Here is a 19,283-nt window from a genome sequence, read left to right as displayed (position 1 = left end):
CCAAGTCCATAGTACATATACTCATTATTAATTCCACCACACAAAATAAAAGCAGACCAAAACGATAAGTAAAATAAATTAAGGGCCGTTTGGATGAATTTGTAGCAAAGAAGCTGACTAATTGAAAATGAAAGGGTCTCGGTTCGATATATATCACTTTTGAGAGGTTTTAAATATCTTTATCTTTGACTCGTCCCCGTTCCGAATAATCTAATAGCTAACTCAAAAAATTAAAGCTTACGAGGATATCAAAAAAAACCAACTCACCTCAAAATAATTAAGATTGAGTTAACTCAAACAAAAATAACATAAAGGCTAAAACATACTTAATGAAGAGATATTGCAAGTATAGTCAAAACAGATACATTTCTCTTCTCTAACTTTCTCTTTCTTTTTCCTTTGCATCGTTCATAAAGTAAGCCAACAGATAAAGCCACTCCACAAACGAACTAAAACATTCTTTCTTGCACTAAGGAGCAGCTGCAGACAAACAAGGTGAGTTCTCTCTCTCTCTCTCTCTGAAGTCATCCGTTGCTTTTCTCTTTCTTTTCTTGTCTGAATTCATGGCTGCCACTCAGTTGCCAAAGGTGGGGTTCGATTTTTTCTTATGTCTTTTCCTTGATGCAAAAATTCCGAGCTATTTGTTCTGAGTTTTGGCTTGTTTAAATTAAAGCTGACATAAATATGAAGTTCCACTAGATTTAAGAATTATTTGTATCTTTTTAATCTTCTAGCTATATCAAGGAGATGATGTTCTCTATCTTCTCTTTTTTTCTACCAATAAAAGTTATGATCAGATCCTAAATACAAAAGCACTGCTACTGCTTTTACTTTTCCTCTTCTTTACCTTTTTGCTCATGTGATAATTGTTGTCGAAAAGCATAAAAAGAAGGAGTGTTTGTTATTTTAGCTACCTTGTTTTTTGACTTATGTAAACTTGAAATTACCGGCTCAGGTTCTTGTCACATATGAACAATTATGTAATTATTGCTTTCCTCTCTATCTCTTTTGGGTTTTCTAATTAGGAGGAGGTTGGACCTGTGAGAGCCATGGAAGGGATAGGTCTCAATTCAGTGTTAGAGAAAAAGGCCAGACCACAAGAACAATTGAACTGTCCAAGGTGCAATTCAACCAACACCAAGTTCTGTTATTACAACAACTATAGCCTCACACAACCTAGATATTTCTGCAAGACTTGCAGAAGGTATTGGACTGAAGGTGGGTCTCTCAGAAACGTTCCCGTTGGAGGTGGTTCCAGGAAGAACAAGAAGGTCATCATGACTTCATCATCATCATCATCATCATTGTCAACAGCTTCACCAAAGGTTCCAGACTTAAATCCACCAAGCCTCTCAGTCTCAACTATTTGTTCCCAAAACCCTAAAATGCAAAGAGGCCACGATCTTAATTTGGCTTTCCCAGATATGGAGAAGTATCATGGCATGTCTCAATATGTTGAGATGCCCAAACTTGACCATAGCTCTTCTTCTGTTCCTACTTCTCTCTCAGCAGTTGAGATACTTCAGTCTAACATGGCTTCTAGTTCTAGGGGTTTGAATCCTTATTTTCCTAATTCCTTGATGTCAAGTTCAAATAATGCTATTTACCCATCTGGGTTTCCCATGCAAGAAATTAAACCAAACCTTGGTTTTTCAATTGATGGGCTTGGAAATGGATCATATGGGGTACAAGAGAATGGTGGGAGGGTTTTGTTCCCTTTTGGAGACATGAAGCAGCTTTCTGCAGGTGTTGAAGTGGAACACAATAAAGAACAAGGAAATTCAACTGGATATTGGACTGGAATGATTAATGGAGGGTCATCATGGTAAGGAAATAAAGTAAAGTACGTAATTGGAGAACAAGGAAATTGAGAACCTGCATTATTAATTTTCTTTATCTACCCTATTTTTATCCTTTTAAATGGGTCATTATAATTTGTTTGAAGTTTTTAAGAACTAACAATAGGATACATATGGTTACTTTGGTTTTGCATACACTACATTTGCTATTGGAGCAATGTAAGGATTTTACAACTCATCTTGGTTGTTTTTGTATTTAGAGATAGATGAAGAGGTGAATATAGGGCCTGCTTTTGCCCAAAGTCATGCAACCTGTATTCATGAATACTTCTGTCAGAAGTAGATCGATCACCTTTATTGATGTATGCTTTCAAAGATTTGGTCCAAATGACTTTTAATGTTAAGGAAAGACTCAAATATATATATATTGGTTGGGTGCTTAATTTGTGCTCTTTCCTTTCCTTTCTATGTATGTGTCTGTGCAAAAATTAGTGGGTTGTGTCAGCTTTGATTGATATCTATATTATCACACCCGAGATTCTTCCAACTATGAAAGCACTTGGTGGAATTATTGGGAAGAATAATAGGAAAAAGATATATAACTGAAAAAGGAGAAACAAGGCTGAGGAGGACGTACGTCACACACACTTGTAAATTGTAATGCAAGCTAGAATAGTAAACCATAATGTTAATAAGAGCATGTATTTGAACAGCAAGCTGTCATATACATATTTTAACAAATTGGGCAAATCTTGAAAACTGGATTACCTGCCCCCAACCAAACACTAACCTAATACAATGGTCACCCACTTGCTGTTTATTTTAATAGGAGGACTCGTCGTTACATATCCTCAATTCCACGAGTGATGATTTCCTACGTCATCATCCATCACCCTCTATACATTTAATTATGTGCAAAGATTACAAAAAATTCTGAATACCCCACCTTCTTTCCCCATTTTAGTGGGACCCCACAAACATTCCCTTGGCAAAGTGGAAAGCATTTCCTTTCCTTCTTCACCTGGCCAGGTCAATGCCTTCACATGTCGACGATTAATTAACTATTATTTTGTTGCCATTATCTTTGTATTTTTCACTTCGAGTAAGTTCAATTGGCAGACAAAACACCTTTTCTTTCTTTTGTGTTGCCCTAGTCTCCTAATTAGCATTTTCTTTTCCTTAGGGGGTATGAATGAATATCTTTGAAAATCAAAATGTTCTTTCCACATCGTTAACATATTTTAGAACTGTATAATTTGTTACATGTATCATTTTCCTAAAACTAATAGTTAATCTCCTTTTCAAAGGTGAGCGCGTTTGTGGAAAATATTTTCAGAATATTTTCGTAATACTTTTATGAGAGAGATTATAGTTATTACCTTTTTTTCTTATTACTTGTTATTATAAAATCTGAACCGTTGTTTTTCGTCAATCTAACGGTTATAATCAATAGATTGGCGAAAATAAACAGTTAAGATTTGGTAGTAACAAGTAAGAAAAAAAATAGTAACTATAACATTTCTCTTTATAACCGAATAAAGGTAGTAACTAATTAATAAATGTGACCGAATAAATTATAACTGTTAGATTGGCGGAAATCAACGGTTAAAATTTGGTAGTATATAATTAATTTCTCACTTGTGTACCAGGATTCTGGCGATAAACGCCCAACAAACAAAGAGAATAAAGGACTAGAATGTCTCGAAAAAGAATTCAAGAAATATAGCTCAATTGGCAACACAAGTTGAGTAGAGTGGGAAGAGAACTTGAGTTAGATTCTAACTAAATATATTTTTGAGGAGGGGCGATTAAGGAGCTTTAAATGTGACTAAACCTCGATTAAGGATTAGTCTCGTAGTCAGCTCAAAGATCTTAAGCTTGTTGGGATATTGAGAGCCGATTCACTTTTAAAGTTGGTATACGTACCAAATATATATATCTCGAAAAAGAAACCCTCACAGCATCATATAGCAAATGGTAAAAGCGGGAGGAACAAAGCTCCGAGCCTCATTACCAAGGTACTTTCAGCTTGGAGATGGCTATAATGTGTAATAGGGGTGTCAATATAGGTTTTGACACGTGGGTCGACCCACGAAACGACACGAAAATTCGTGTTTTGATTGATCTGCAAAAAAATTCGTGTCGTGTTCGTGTTGGAAAAAATGACACGTAAAAAATTCGTGTCGTGTCGTGTTCGTGTCGACCCGTAATTTTTTAAAATTATTTTATTTTTAATTTTTTATTATTATTTTAATTTTTTTTAATTTCAATCATTTTTTTGTCAATTACTATTTTAACTTCTATTTTGCATGTTATTTGTGTCGTGTCAACCCGCAAAAAATTCGTGTAGTGTCAGTGTTGAAGATTTTGATACGAATAAAAATTCGTGTCGTGTTAGTGTTGATGTATTCGTGTCGTGTCAACCCGTTTTGACACCCCTAATGTGTAAAGGGAGTTAAAACAAGGGTATGTTTGGTTACAAATATAATAATGGATCAAATAGAAATAAATATAATAAAAGGATTTCAGTTTTTTTTTTAATTATTTAAAATGAATTAAAATTATCCCATCCCATCCCATATTCCTATTTTTTTTCCTTTTTAATTTGACTATATGATATGCAACTCATAGGTTTTTCTAATATATATATATATATATATATATATATATATATATATATATATATAGTTATAAGGGGGCGACTGAAGATAAACTTATTTAAAGTAGCTGAAGAAATATATATATATATATTAGCACGCAAAAGGGTGTGAGTGTAGCATGAAGAGATATTGGATCGAATGGTTATCTTGATTCATTAAAATTGGACAGGTAAGAAAATTTCTTATTGAATTACATGCTTATTTAAAAACGAATATTCTTATATTGCATAAGAAGTATATACCCTTTATATATATATATATATATATATATATATATATATATATATATATATATAGTTTTATAATTCTCATTTAACATGAAAATTATAATTTTTCTACACACCCTTCGATTTCCATGCTGACATGGGTCCTATATATAATTTTTTCTAATACATGAGTCTCATATGCTTTTTATCTTTACAACATGAGATTTTAATTCTCCTTCAACATGAGAATTATAAAACCCATATATATATATATATATATATATATATATATGTTATTTTAACTACTACAAATGAATAATATAACCTTCCTATTTTAAAGTATTTAATAGTGCTAAGTCAATATTTAATTAAAAGACAAACAATAAGGTAAACTGTAATTTATGATCAAATTTAAAATTTTTATTTTAATAAACCAAAAGTAAAAGAGTGTAATTTATATTCATGAATTAACGATACCATTCTTTTTTCCCGCCTTTCTCTCTTTTCTTTACTTTTATCAGATGACACATCTCTGTTTTTGTGAGTTTCACCTTCCGTACGTGCAAGTACTATACATTTAAATTGACTAATATTATACATGCGTTACTTCATATTTATATAATTTATACAATTTAATTACAGTTAGTTTTATCTTTTTTCTTTTGCATATCTATGTATGTTCCAATTTTGCCATCCCGTTTTTGTATGATATAATATGCAACTTACAATTACGTACCAAACAATATTATTCTTTCATTTTTGTATGAAATATGCATGATATGCAATTCTTTTTAAAATGTGCACTATTTAATAGTCCAATGTCAACGCAGGCTCAAATTCCAGTTCCAAGGCACTAATCAAAGTACAAGAGGAATAGGAAAAGTAGCCAGAAGAAGAAGAGGATGCGAATGAGAATGTAGGTAAGTGAACCACTCCGGGTTCTTGTTCACATCCACCGGCAGCGCCGCTTCCAGGTACAGTTGACACATCCCTACGCTGCCCTATTCAAATTTACGGATTATCTATTTTAAATTATGAAAAATTATTTCCTCGTGCAATAAGAGATAACTTTCTTACGTGATAAGATAACAAAATTCGTGTTATCGTTTTTGATTTTTGTTTAACAAGTGGTGGATCACACCATTTGTTATGTCTATAGCACCAGAGATGTTACCTAATGTGACGTGAAAAAAAAGAAGCCCTAAATTATCTATCTAATTTAAGTATTACCTATATGAAAAAAACGTGTGTCATTTAAAGAGATGTAAAGTTGTGATTTTAAGGGAGAGAAATAGATAAATTATTGAGAAGAGAGAGTGGACAGAAAAAATAAAAGTGTGGATTCCACTTCTTTGTGAGAGTGAAATGACAAGTTGTGTTATTTAATAGGACAAACATTTTTTCCTACAAACATAATTAGTATTCTCATTATAACATAAAATTATTATGTAATATAGAAATCAAATGAAATTATGTTTCCAAATCCTATGTGACTTTTATTTTAAATTTAATTATTATACTTCGCTGTGTTATAGTTCCAATGGATAATAACAATAAACGATGAGAATCAAATTACAAACAATTATGTATATGAATTAAATTATTTTTTCTATAAGAACAAAATTAAAATATATTTTAATCTAAGTTTTAACTTTTAAGAATTGCCTTAAGACTTTTTTTTAAGTTACGAATCATTTTATCAAGTGAATTCTATAATATTCACGTCTATGTACTAGCTTTAACATAAGAAATAAAATACGTTCACCTTCAATCGTTCTGGGATGGCGAACAGTTTCAAAATTAAAAGCATTGCTTAAAAATCATCTTTTTATTTTAACATGATATTACTGTCTTAAAATTTTAATAAACCATACAACATTTGCACCATAATCCCAGCCAATTTAACTGAACAATTGATTCCACCGTTTTCCAGATTAGATAAAATTTTATTTTATCAATTTTTTTTTTTTTTTTTTTTTTTAAAAAGATAGATGTAAAGCGCCAATAAGTAACGATAGCTATCGTTCGCTTGTTTGTGTTCCTAATTTATTCAGTTTTTAGTGAAGTCAACATGTGCTGACTTCAACGGAAATATAACCAATCCATACATTTACAAACACTTCGAAGTACTGGATTACAAATAAAACACGATTAATTGTCCATAAAATAAACGTGTTCCCATATCACAGAAAATAATTAACATCTTTATTATCGACAAAACACTTTTAATAATGTACCCAAACATGATTAAAAAATAGCAAACATATAAGTCAACGTGATTTTGTATGCTGTACAGAAAAATGGTTCAATCACTATTGAAGGTAGAATGTTGCGTTCAGGGAATTCAAAAGGAAAATTATCTCAAAGGAAAACACCAGATGATACTTTATTAGTAAATACTACAAATATTATTGTCATTCCATCCCTTGCACAACTTGAATAACTAGACATGCACCAATTATGGCAAGGAAACAAAAAGAAGAAGAAAGAAACCCATTGAGTCTTACATAGTACTAGTCCAGAAGATCTAAGAATGATGAAGGCCACATCTGCGATCAACTAACAATGACACATGCAGCAGTCTCATGTGCATAAGGATGAATGCTAAATTATCTGGTAATCTGTCTGTGTGAAGTTTCATCTTCAGGTACCTCCTCGTTAGGACAAGTCCATCCAAGGTTCACAGCCAAGTCTTCCACTCCAACCTTGATGACATCACTTCTGACACCTATATCAGTTGCATACCTGCTCATGCAGTACATTCCTGCTGTTACAGTAGCCACACCAACAGGACTTGGCATCAACAACTTCAATGGAGAAGAAAGCATTGCAGCCAATGGAGCACCAACAACAGAAGAAGCCTGACCACTTCTTCCAACCCCATTCTCGTCCATTATCAGAAGACCAGTTTTGCAGTACAAGGCAAAATCCTCACAATTGTTTTGAAAAACATCATAGTTACCGAAGCCATTTTGAAGAAGATACATTGCTCGATGGATAACAGTCTCTGGTGGGTCAGATAATGCGGTAGTGCATGTACCACCTCTTATTCTGGTAAGAAAAACTGATGGTGAAACCCCATACTCAAAACAGTAGAGAGACCCCTTTCGAAGGAAGCAGTCTAAGCAAGAAAGAACTACACCACTATCTGGCTGCCTGAATCCACAATCAGGAAAGATTGGACATGGGCTTGATGTCGGATCATCCAAGTTCGAAGATGTCTCTGTGATTGACTTTAATTTTCTCTCAGGTATGAAATGTACAACCTTGCTTCCCCCAACAAAAATGCCTGCATGGTTTTAGATTCAGTCTAACTTAGATTTAAGCATGATTCAACATACAAGATTTTCTAAGGCCATTCTAAATTTAGTTAGACATTTTAGATCATGCCCATATGAACTCGAATATGTGGCAAACTTTTGCAGAAAAGGCTGATATTACAAAACAATGTCATCTTACATCAGGTGATGGTGGAATAACATTTGCATCTTCCCCATGGCTGTAAGGACTAGAAAGCAGCAGGGAGGTCTCAGGAATTTAAGCTACGGAAAGCTAAAATATAATTAATGCAGTATAAACCGAGACAGTATAAATAATGAAATGTGTTACAAATGATGCAAACAGAATGGTGAATTGCCCACAATGAGGCTGGTTGTTATCAGTGAGTAAGAAAGAACAGGACAGCTCTCTTTCCAGTGAGTCATTCTTTCATTGTGTAGTAGCTATATGCATGACCATTTACACGAAGCCTTAGGAATTTGAGATGGGAGAACAGCTAACACTAACATTAAAAGATTAGATGGCTGATATAATTGGCATGGTTCATTATATAGTGATTTGGTATGAATTTCCTAAAGCAGCAAAATTAATGATTTGTAATCATCTTCATGGCAAAATAGATTCCCTAGTTATTCAGCTGCATCATCTAGCTTGAAAGCTTAAAAATAAGCGGCGTAAATCTATGAAAAGAGACAAAATAATGAATACATAGAATAAGGTCCTAAATGTAGCTAAAACCTTTACCAATAATATACTAAAAGAATCCACATTTGAACAGATAAATACTAAAGAATTTCACAATGAATCCAAGCATCCATCAGACAAAGAAGATTTTCTTTTATACCCTGCTAACAGATTGATAGCCACTACAACTTCTATTTGCAACAGCTATTGGTATATAAAAAAATGACCACAATGATGGACAGGGCTAACCCACCAACAACCAACAACGTTAAGAAACTGAGGGAAAAAAGACAACTAAATGCATATACTTATAATGCCGTCATGCCTCAATCATTACACTTCAAATTTCAGAGTCATGGCCCCTGAAACATAAGTTCATTGTCGAAAACCACTATATGGTTTCATTGAACTATATCTATTTATAGAATTTGCAAGGATGATTACGTAAATTAGTATTGTTACTTTTATAGCTCCAGGAAGGGCGTTTGTCCCAAAGGAATAAAATTAGAAAAATTAAAGTGGAATCTGGATTAGATGACTTCCTTCAGAAATTAATCAGTCAGTCAGTATGAATATCTACAAATGATCATTTCATGCATAGTCAAATCTCATCGATCATATGTGTTCAAACAATCAATCTTGATTTACTTGAGCAGTTGCTTCCCCTCACTTCAACAAAGAAAAAGAGAACAAAAATTACTTTATTTCCTTACATGCCACTTCTGCTGAGAAGTTAGAACTAAGCAGAAAATTGCAATTAAGTACAGAGAATGCTTAAAACCTAATCAATTGAATCGTAGACAACTCCCAGTCCAACAATGATTAATTGCTCATAAATTTGGTCATATGATATACCCAATCCCAAATATATTCTGCTCCAAAACCCGAATGACATCATACGAAAAGTTACATAATAACTGCAATGCCTCTAAACATAAAGCTTAGCTCAAGATCTTTATTGTGCCAATGTTAGCAGGATATACATTTTATATATTTATAAATAAATAAAGAATTAGAATCCATATACTAGCAGGTAAAGGAAAATTACAAGGAAGATAAGAAAACCAAAATCAAACCACAAGGACAACAAGGCGAGTTGGAGAAACAAAAGCTTCACGGGACCCAGCAAATATCACATTTTCACACACAAGTTGAAAAAAGAAAAGAATTCCTCTCCAACACCCATCAATCGAAAGTAAAAAAAGAGCAATTTTTCATTAAATTACGAAAACCCAAATTGAATTGACAAAACAAAAAAATACTTTCCCCGTGGCAGAGGGGGGAGCATCCTTGAACAACAACATAATCCACCCACTTTTCATAATTCTGCAAATAAATTACAAATTAAAAAAAAATGCAGGAGGCGATACAGAAAACCCAATGGCGGAAATAAATAAATAAAAACAGAACCCACATTGTTAAAAAATAAAAATGTTGAATTAAAAAAAAAATGAAAATTGATTTTGAGGAGAAAGAGGGAGACCGTGATGAGAGTATGTGAAAACAGCTCTGTAGGTGTAGATGTGGTCGCCAGGCTTGATCTCATCTCTCTCCACTCTGTTCGAAAGCAAACCCATCTCTCTCTCTCTCTTCTCTGTGTGTGTGTGTGTGTGTCTCAGTCTCAGTCAGCTTCTGCTACACCCAAAGAGTGCGACTTTTGCTTATATTGAACTCGGCCCCACATACATCATTATTCATCAACATGATGAATACTTTACTGTTATTATTATTATTATTATTTATCCTATGAAAATTAACTAAAAATCAAACATTGTAGCGTGGCAATACATGCTAAGCTTACCAAAGCTTCTTCTGATCAACGACTTTCAACCAACCCAATTGCTAAATAAATTTTATTAAAAATTTTGTTTCTATGTCACACACTTGATAGCGACGATGATCATCAATCATGATTGATGGATGGATGAATGGACGGTGATTAATAATGATGACCCAGTCGCTACTTCCCTTTGGCTCTTCTTCTCACAGTTGACCCGGGAAAGACTATAAGAACATATAATGGTTATTTTGGCAGTGGGGACGAAGTTTCTTTGGATTCTTTGCCACATTAACAAGTTATACCCTTTCAATAATTTAGTCTTCTCACTTTTCATCCTTTATTGGACCCTTCTTTTTCACGTCATCGCTTTTGAAAAGCAAATAATCATATATATATATATATATATATATATATATATATATATATATATAAAGGGATAAGATGTGGAAAATTAAAAGCGATTATCACAAATCACTCTCTCTTGCATCTAATGTGTGGCAGAAATCATGATTTTTAATGGATATGTATAAGAACGTATAAGTATTATAGCTAGTGATTAATTTATCTCAGGTGCGATTTTCCATGGATTTTTTGAAGAGTGCCCAACAGGCACATCACCTTTCATTCACCGTTCATCTCATCAAGATCAAGCATGTAAATCTTATTCCTTCCCAGTTCCCAGGAAACAAAATTTCATGCGAGTTTGCACCCTTCACGAGCATGCTTGTCCAAGTTATCATTGTTTTATTTTTATTTATTTTTTAAATATAAAAATGGGTAAGCATTAGCCTCTAACAAAATTGTTTGATTAGCTTGGCACATAAATTAGCTTATCATTGATATTAGATGTTTGCTTTTGCATCTATCTCGTAAAGGAGCAATCAAAATAATCAAGAGGATACATTTCAAATTTTACTATGTGAAAATTCAAGAGGTCAGAATATGACTTCGAAAGGTCATCAGACCAAACATATGATTGGCCTTGTCATGACCAAAAATTCAAGCAGCTATTTCTGTGTGTTTTTCAGACTGAAACTCGCCTGAATGATATTCCAAGAATTCCTATGAACACTAAATATACAAATAAAGAATAGTAAAATAAATTTAATGAACAATAATACAACTCATAATGACAAGAAATTGGTATTCATACCATATTATAGAAATATCTGCCAATCATAGATTTTCACTTCAAAATGTTTCTCATCTTCTAGCTTCTTTCTCAGTTCCTTGGCACGCTGTGTGTCTTTGGCAAGTAACAGAGCAAAGCCCCCACCACCAGCTCCAACCAGCTTGTAGCCACAGCAGTATGGACTAGCAAAAGAAAATAACTTGTCAACAGACTCATTACTGCAATAAGGGTCAAGCTCCTGATGCAATCTCCAAGCCTCCAACATTATCTCGCCAAGTTCATCTACGTTACAGTTCATCAAAGCTTCTCTCCCAACCTTTGCCAGTTCAACAAGGCGCTTGATACTGGATACGAGAAGGTTATCCCGGCGGAGATATCTAATGACCACCTTTTGCAGCACCTTATTTGCAAGTCGAACCTACAAAACAATTCAATATGCAATTAAAATCAAAGTTAATTATAAAAGATGATGAATTAATTGAAGTGGAGCATTAGCTACAAAATGATAAGACAAAATGAAATAAAACAGAAATAACATATCATCTCCTGAAACTTTAGTCTAGAAAACTGTTGTTGTTACTTGTCTAATACTCCTGCTTTTTGTTCCAGTACATCAGGTAAAAAAAGGTTTTTAAACAAAAGCAAATAACAGAGAAAAAAAAAGGGGGCCGGGTGGATTCTTGGGAAGCTAGTACACAACACGGAAAGAGCACAGAAGTTTAATCCATAAATTTGATAAAAGGGTGGCCTAGACTATGATGCTCTCTGTAAAGAACCTTGGGATACACCACCCCAAAAGCTAGCTCAAAGGGTGGGAGTGTCCAAGGCCTTATAAAGGCCATATTAGTTGCCCATCCAATCAATGTGGGACTATATATCTCAACACGCCCCCTCACGCAAGAGCCCTTTAGGCTAGAAGCGTGGAATTGCATAGGCCCAATTTTTGGTTTACCTTTTTGTGCTTTTTTATTTTAATTCCACTTTAAAGTGAGGGACGGTGAGACTCTGATACCATGTTAAGAACCTTGAGGTCACCACCCCAAAAGCTAGCTCAAGGGGTGGGAGTGTCCAAGGCCTTATAAACTCCACATTAGTTGCACATACAACCAATGTGGGACTATATATCTCAACACGCCCCCTCACACAAGAGCCCAATAACTTAAGCTTTTGGGTTGAATTGGTTCTTTACATGGTATCAGAGCCTCGTGTCCCGGGTTCGATCCTCACCGCCCCCCACTTTCTTTCAAGTGGAATTTCTTTCTTCGCACAGGTAGGCCCAGGCCTGTTGCATTGTCCACTCTTCAAGCCCAATGGGCTCTTGTGTGAGGGGGCGTGTTGAGATATATAAAACCATTAATGTAGCCTCACCCAATAACTTGTGCTAAGAAACGCCACAAGAGAAAGTGGGGAGCGGCGAGGCTTTGATACCATGTAAAGAACCTTGAGATACACCACCCCAAAAGCTAGCTCAAAGGGTGGGAGTGTCCAAGGCCTTATAAAGGCCATATTAGTTGCCCATCCAATCAATGTGGGACTATATATCTCAACACTCTCTCTATTGAGGGCTTTGGGGAGGGTCACATGTACCCAGTTCTGTGAGCAAAAAAGCTATTTCCATGAGTAGAATCAATGACCATTAGGTCACAAGGTAACAACTTTATTTCTCTAATCTATGAAGTAAATTTGATGTAACAAAAAAAAGGGAAACTCACATGCATATAATGTTAACAGTATGTTGACACCGAAAGCTTTCTACCAGAAAAACAGTTACTCAAAGATCATTATTTGCAAGATCAACGTACTACAAGATTTTAGGCAATTGAATAAGACAAATAACACTAAAAAGTGTCTCTCTCCTTTATTGCAGAGTTCTCTGTGCAGGAACACAAAATGCATATTTATATAAACAAACTAATACTTACTTGACCAGTAAATACCACAAGAAGCCGTTGCTGCAACTCGGAAATCAACTGAGGCGAAGCTAACAGGGGGACAACTTGAAGCCGCAATGGAATTCCAGGAAAGCTTGAAGTACATTTAATCCCTGGGTACAAACCCCCAATTTGGTCCTGCCAGCCACCTCCTGTACCCATGAGTTGTTCTAGCACCAAAACAAGTCTAGCAACATTCTCAGTGCTGTCATCCCCATCAATTACCTGAAGAAGCCCTTTCACTACTGCAGCAGCTAAGATACTAGAAGTACCCAATCCACTACCACGGGGGACATTGGCCCATGTCTTGATGTGCATGCCCATATCTACAAGTAAGTTATCATGAATAATACCAGTCACAAGTAATGCAGATTTGACCAAACGAAATGGATCATCTCCGTCAAATGGTGCACAAATAGATGTATAATCTTCAATATATAACTGGTTGTCTGTGTCATCAGTAATTAATACTCCTGTTGTTTTAGTTGTCTCTATGATGGTGCCAATCGGAGGAGAACCTTCCAAGCTTATTGCCATATTCAGAACACATCCAGCACGCTCAATGCTCCATGGAGGGGTATCGCTCCAACCCCCAACAAAATCTACACGAACTGGTAATTCTACTTTTGCACTTCTAGGATGGAAAGACCGATGAATGCAGCCATCATTGTGATTATTCTGGTACTCCTGACAGGAGAGGCTACCAGGAGACTCTGATAAATGTTCTACAGAAAAAGACTGAATTCAGCTTCAGAGTTCAGATAATTCATTTTCCTAATTTTTAACAAGAATTAAGAAGCTATTGTCTAGTTTTTCAAATACAGGAATAGAGAATTTATATCTATGATTTATAAGAAAAACTCACATAGCAATTTGTAACCACTCTTTTGGTGTCAAATGACTCCCAAATAGTATTAATCCTAGATATGATATTCTCTACTCCTGTATTTTGAGAGATAATACTTTGAGAAACTACTACTACCCACCATAAATCACATATAGATGCTATTCCCAACATCTCACTAGTTTATCTTCATAGAAGAATTGGGTTTTCAACAGTTTAACCTTAATATTAATTTCTTTTAAATAACTGCCATACTTTATATTTTTATTCATTATTTTGATGCCAACAGGTAGTTTATAGTTTTGTACTACTTATGCTAATAAGCACATGAAAGAGAAAATGTGCAATTCATTATGCCTTAAAAGTTAAAACTAGCCTGTTGAAAGCAAATAATCCTTATTCTGAATATAATTTAGCATTGCTTGCTCATAAGCATTTCTCTAGATAGATTATCCTAAGTTTGAGACAAATCCTTTACGTTTTCTCAATTAACTCAAGCAAAAGTCAAGTCATCAAAGATGTACCAAAATTCCTCCCTGCTTCTCCCTCAAAAAATAAAATAAAAAATGAATAAAATGAATGTAAGTTGCATTGAACAGTTTGCAAAATTTGTTTCATGAATACAGCATCTTGGGGCATGAGTAAATCATGTACCTTTAAATCCAAACCTTACTGCTGAAGCAGTTTCATCAGCCACAGCAGCCCAAACTTTGTGCTCCAACTCACATGCTGTCCTTTCATCATTGCAAGCTCGAAGAAGATCAACTTGCACCTGGTATGCCCGGCTTTTGGGAAGTACATTAGAGTTTTGCTCCCGAACTTTTGGACACATAGCAAGGAAATCCTTAGCTATTTCAACTCCAGAACCCTCCTTTTGCAGAATTTCTTCACATAATTGAGACAAATTGCGCCCTAGCATTCCATAGGTAATGCAAGCTTTCGCAATTCCTGTTGCAAGATCAGCTTGATGGTTACTAGAACCTATGCACATTAGTGAGAAATCAATTGATCTATGCAATTCCTCCAGACTGATGTGTCGAGAAGATTTCCACAAAGAAAGCATATATTCAGATTTTTGTTTAGCTAAGCCCATCAACCACATTGCAACCTTAAGCATTTGACCATAAGGAAGTATGGGGAATATTTTCGAATTCCATAAACACTTTTCATCAGTGCCTGATGATCCCCATAAGTCACTTTCTAGAATACCTATATCACGTAAAACTTTCTTCCAGGGTTTCCCACAAAATGTACCATCTCTAGAAAGGGAACTTTTGGGGTTATCATGAAGTCCACAATATACTAGGACGCGCTCACTACTTCCTACCAAGGGAACCTCCCAAAGGCAATGTCGATCTGGAAGCATGAACTTGATTGAATCTTCATCGCTTATATAATCATCCGGAGAGATGTTGACTCCAACCACTATACATAGGGAGCCAATATGTATTCCACCAGAAATAGATGAATCATATATGAGAGAATCTTCTCCAATTGAGACGCCAGGTGCAATTTTACTAGAAAGAATAATAGCAGATGCTGTAATGTCAGATTCAGTGGTTGCTGGAATAGAACACAGGTGTCTTCTACCAACCAGTTCTGAACCAACACCACTGAGGTGATCTAAAACTTCATTTGAGGTCCCAAAGTGCAAGAACAACAGATCATCTGTAATGGAATGATATATGAAAGAATAAATTTTTATATAGATAGATAAAATAAAAGGAATGAAGCAGATAACAGATACAATTGCAATTAGGCTTTACATACAGGCACAGTAGCTAAACATCTTCTGCTTTCCCAATTTATTGACTAATTCTTCACCCAAAGGGCGCTTTCTCAACCACTCATGCTTTGCAGGTACCCAGGCAGCAACCAGATCTTCATATAAACTCATCTGCACAACAAAAAGCATTTATTCTTAGATAAAATACTTTCATTGTTCTACAAATGAATAAAAGCATTGAATGCTTCAGTAGAAAAAAATCCGCAGACTTCATAACTATTTAAATAACACTAAATTGGTTCTATTAGTTGTAATGTACCGGTGATTAGAAGAAATATTGACAAAATGAATAGTAGTCAACTAATCAAGTCAGAAAGAAGGAAAAGTGAGATTGAGCAAACTATAAGAATGGAGAAACACAATAAAAAAAAATGTATATATTTAAATAACCAATGAGTAAAATTTTGTTAAATTGGAGAGAAAGCCTTTTATTGCATGCATGGTGCTGAACCAAAGTAGCTGCAAGTACACAGTAAATATAGTTAGTTAAAGCAATGAATAGAGGTCTCTTGATAACAGTGCGTTTGTTTATTTTACAATGATGTTTTACTAAACATAACTTCTGGGAGCACTCAGAGGTCAGAGCAAGCTAGACAAAGAAATGGTTGGCAATGGAACATACAGAAGGAGTCCTTGGTGTATTCATAACATAAAAATTTATGATTTGTTTAGTAGAATGGAACTGTGCAATGGAAGGGAAGCAGCCTATGGAAGAGCATCTTCCTCTTTCTGTTACAGTACCGGTCCCAAAAATATTCTGTAAAGAACCAATTCAACCCAAAAACTTAAGCTGTTGGGTGAGGCTACATTTGGTTTTATCTATATCTCATCTCAACACGCCCCCTCACATGAGAGTCCACTGAGCAAGGGTGGACAAAGCACAGGCCCACTTATCTGTGCAAAGAAAGAAATTCCACTAGAAAGAAAGTGGGGGGTGGTGAGGATCGAACCCCGGTGCACCGAGGCTCTGATACCATGTAAAGAACCAATTCAACCCAAAAGCTTAAGCTATTGGGAGGCTACATTAATAGTTTTATATATCTCAACATATTCCACTTTGTCCATAAGTGGACACATTTTGAAGGAAGCCACTGCAGCAGATATTAGGTCCAACATAAATATATATATATATATATACCCGCACTTTTTTTTTACATTAAATGGCATTCTTGACCTCAATAAATAGTTATACTTTAAAAATGACACATGATTCAATTATAACATAATTCTAAAATACAAATGACTCCATAATTCATCATCATCTACATCACCTTTATTCCAAACTAGTTAGGGTGGCAGAAATAACTACAGAATTATTTTTTTTAAATAAAATCAATTTAGTTTCTATTAATTTGTTTTCTTTCCCTATATCCCAAAGCATAACGAAGAATATATTTATCCATTACTTTCCTTTCCTTTCCATCTGTGGAACCAGCCAAATAATATGTTAATACCAAACAATGTAGTATACCTCCTTTCTGCTCTTCAGGAGCTCTGAAATCATTAGCTGACAGGAACACGCAAGCGTAACAAGCTCCAACCATGCCTTGCCTCTAACTGCTATTATTCCAGTGTCAAGAAGTGCTCTACCATCAACTAGAACTGCATTGTTTTTAACTAGCTCTTCTAGGGTAGGTTTCTGTAGTAGATTATCTACTAAACTGACTGCATAATTTTGAGTTGAATGCTCAGTTTTAGCTGCAACAATTACTCCGTGGTTTGAAGCAACATCAAGGGTGATTGGAACAGTGATGATGCACGAAGTGTCCTCAGGAAGAGTCATTACAGATGCATCAAAACATGGAAGAACATCACCAGTCATGGTCAACATTCCACCTGGGAAGATTGAAAGAATTCTGTATGAAAACACCAAACCCAATATAGCACCAGAGAAAAATTTCGCAAATAAATCCATTTGACAGAGAGCAATGAAACTGTTACACAATTTTTGGTTAAAATAAATATTATCGCCAATTTCATACTGAAAATAAAAATACATATATAAATAAAGAATCCCCTTAGACATGCATATTAGGATGCAGACAAAGAATAGAAGTGGTGAACATTAAAACTTAACTGATACAACTTGGATATCAGATGCTTAAAAAAGTCCTGTCATGCGAACATCGAAGGAATATAAAATACACGATACCCTTAAAAGTTTCGACATTTAAAACACTACAAGTGATGTTTTATCACATACAAAAGGAGGACAAATTTAAGTTGAATCACAGTATATATAAAGAAAAAACCTATGTATTAAAAAAAAAAAAAAAAAAAAAAAAAAAAAAACCTTCATTTCCAAAAGCTTGTCTTGCACAAGAAGCAATAGCAAGTATATGATCAAAAAGCAGGGGAACTGGCCCATCTGGCTCATCTGCTGCCAAGTAAGGAAGGGGCAGGAATACTTTCCCCATAGGGTTTGCCCATGGAACCCTTTTTGAATCACCTCCAGCATGCAGCAATAGTACATGCTTTTTGGCAATCAAGTTAACTATTGTCAGAAGAGAAACATCACTGCCATTTGTGGTAGTTGACTCCTGTAAAAACAGTGGACGAATCATTTACAATAGAAAAACACAATTATGGGGGGGAATGTCACATCGTTAATGTTTAACGTACTTTTAAATCAATAATACTAATAACAAGTTAAGAAACTTAAAAACTAAGAATACAAAAAATAAACCTTAATTTTGAGTACCTGAGAGCCAATGTGTTGGAAATGGAGAGCGAGGGCATGGATGGCATTGAGAGTGGCAGCTCCGGAGCCGATCCGGTGGCCATGAGGGTCAGGCACGGCGAGGGTGATAGTGGAGTTTGAGATCCGACCCATACGCTTGGCCCGGTTGAGTTGCCAATTGTACAATTGGGCTTGTTCGGGGCTAGCAGCAGTGAGGACGATGGCATCCCATGTGGGAACCCTAGATGGGTGTCGAACCGACAACCTTAGATGATACCATGATTTCCGCAGAAGGGAAGCCAATTCCTCCTTCTGTTTCGCCCTCGAATACCTCGTACTCCTTGTCGTCGTCGTCGTCGTCTCCATGTGTTTCTACTAAAACTTTTCCGACAACGTGTGGAGCTCAGCTCTCTGGCAATTGTTGTTTCATGAGCAGACAGAGAGAGTGAAGTAGAAATTGTGTGAACCTGTCAGAAAGAGAAGACGACCAAGACCAATAATT

The 19,283-nt window shown here is 35.2% G+C and overlaps 3 protein-coding genes across 5 annotated transcripts; 1 reads left to right on the top strand and 2 right to left on the bottom strand.

Moving 5' to 3' along the window:
• The first annotated feature begins 356 nt into the window (after window positions 1–356).
• LOC133315310 (dof zinc finger protein DOF2.5-like) lies at window positions 357–1,965 on the top strand. The gene is made up of 2 exons (XM_061516908.1): window positions 357–495; window positions 1,026–1,965. The coding sequence occupies exon 2, from the start codon at window positions 1,050–1,052 to the stop codon at window positions 1,827–1,829; it is 780 nt and encodes a 259-aa protein (XP_061372892.1). The 5' UTR covers window positions 357–495; window positions 1,026–1,049; the 3' UTR covers window positions 1,830–1,965.
• Window positions 1,966–7,086: 5,121 nt separating this feature from the next.
• Window positions 7,087–10,301, bottom strand: LOC133315288 (protein LEAD-SENSITIVE 1-like). The gene is made up of 2 exons (XM_061516887.1): window positions 10,112–10,301; window positions 7,087–7,954 (listed from the first exon to the last, which is right to left on the bottom strand). Exons 1-2 carry the CDS (start codon window positions 10,203–10,205, stop codon window positions 7,275–7,277), a joined length of 774 nt encoding a protein of 257 aa, XP_061372871.1. The 5' UTR covers window positions 10,206–10,301; the 3' UTR covers window positions 7,087–7,274.
• On the bottom strand, window positions 7,820–19,276 carry LOC133315285 (bifunctional fucokinase/fucose pyrophosphorylase). 3 transcript variants are annotated; one of them, XM_061516884.1, is made up of 8 exons: window positions 18,803–19,276; window positions 18,395–18,641; window positions 17,573–17,937; window positions 16,086–16,212; window positions 14,970–15,983; window positions 13,463–14,196; window positions 11,562–11,958; window positions 7,820–7,954 (listed from the first exon to the last, which is right to left on the bottom strand). In XM_061516884.1, exons 1-7 carry the CDS (start codon window positions 19,145–19,147, stop codon window positions 11,566–11,568), a joined length of 3,225 nt encoding a protein of 1,074 aa, XP_061372868.1. In that variant the 5' UTR covers window positions 19,148–19,276; the 3' UTR covers window positions 7,820–7,954; window positions 11,562–11,565. The 3 variants fall into 3 exon arrangements, with proteins under 3 accessions (XP_061372868.1, XP_061372867.1, XP_061372869.1); XM_061516883.1 differs by lacking the exon at window positions 7,820–7,954 and having other exon boundaries at window positions 11,345–11,958; XM_061516885.1 differs by lacking the exons at window positions 7,820–7,954; window positions 18,395–18,641 and having other exon boundaries at window positions 11,345–11,958; window positions 18,803–18,910.
• Window positions 19,277–19,283: the final 7 nt, after the last annotated feature.

This window comes from Gastrolobium bilobum, unplaced genomic scaffold, assembly GCF_033153095.1.
Source record: "Gastrolobium bilobum isolate Gb01-03AN ecotype WA unplaced genomic scaffold, APGP_CSIRO_Gbil_v1 utg1030, whole genome shotgun sequence".
Taxonomy (NCBI): Eukaryota; Viridiplantae; Streptophyta; class Magnoliopsida; order Fabales; family Fabaceae; genus Gastrolobium; species Gastrolobium bilobum.
This window is presented reverse-complemented; position numbering and strand designations above follow the sequence as displayed.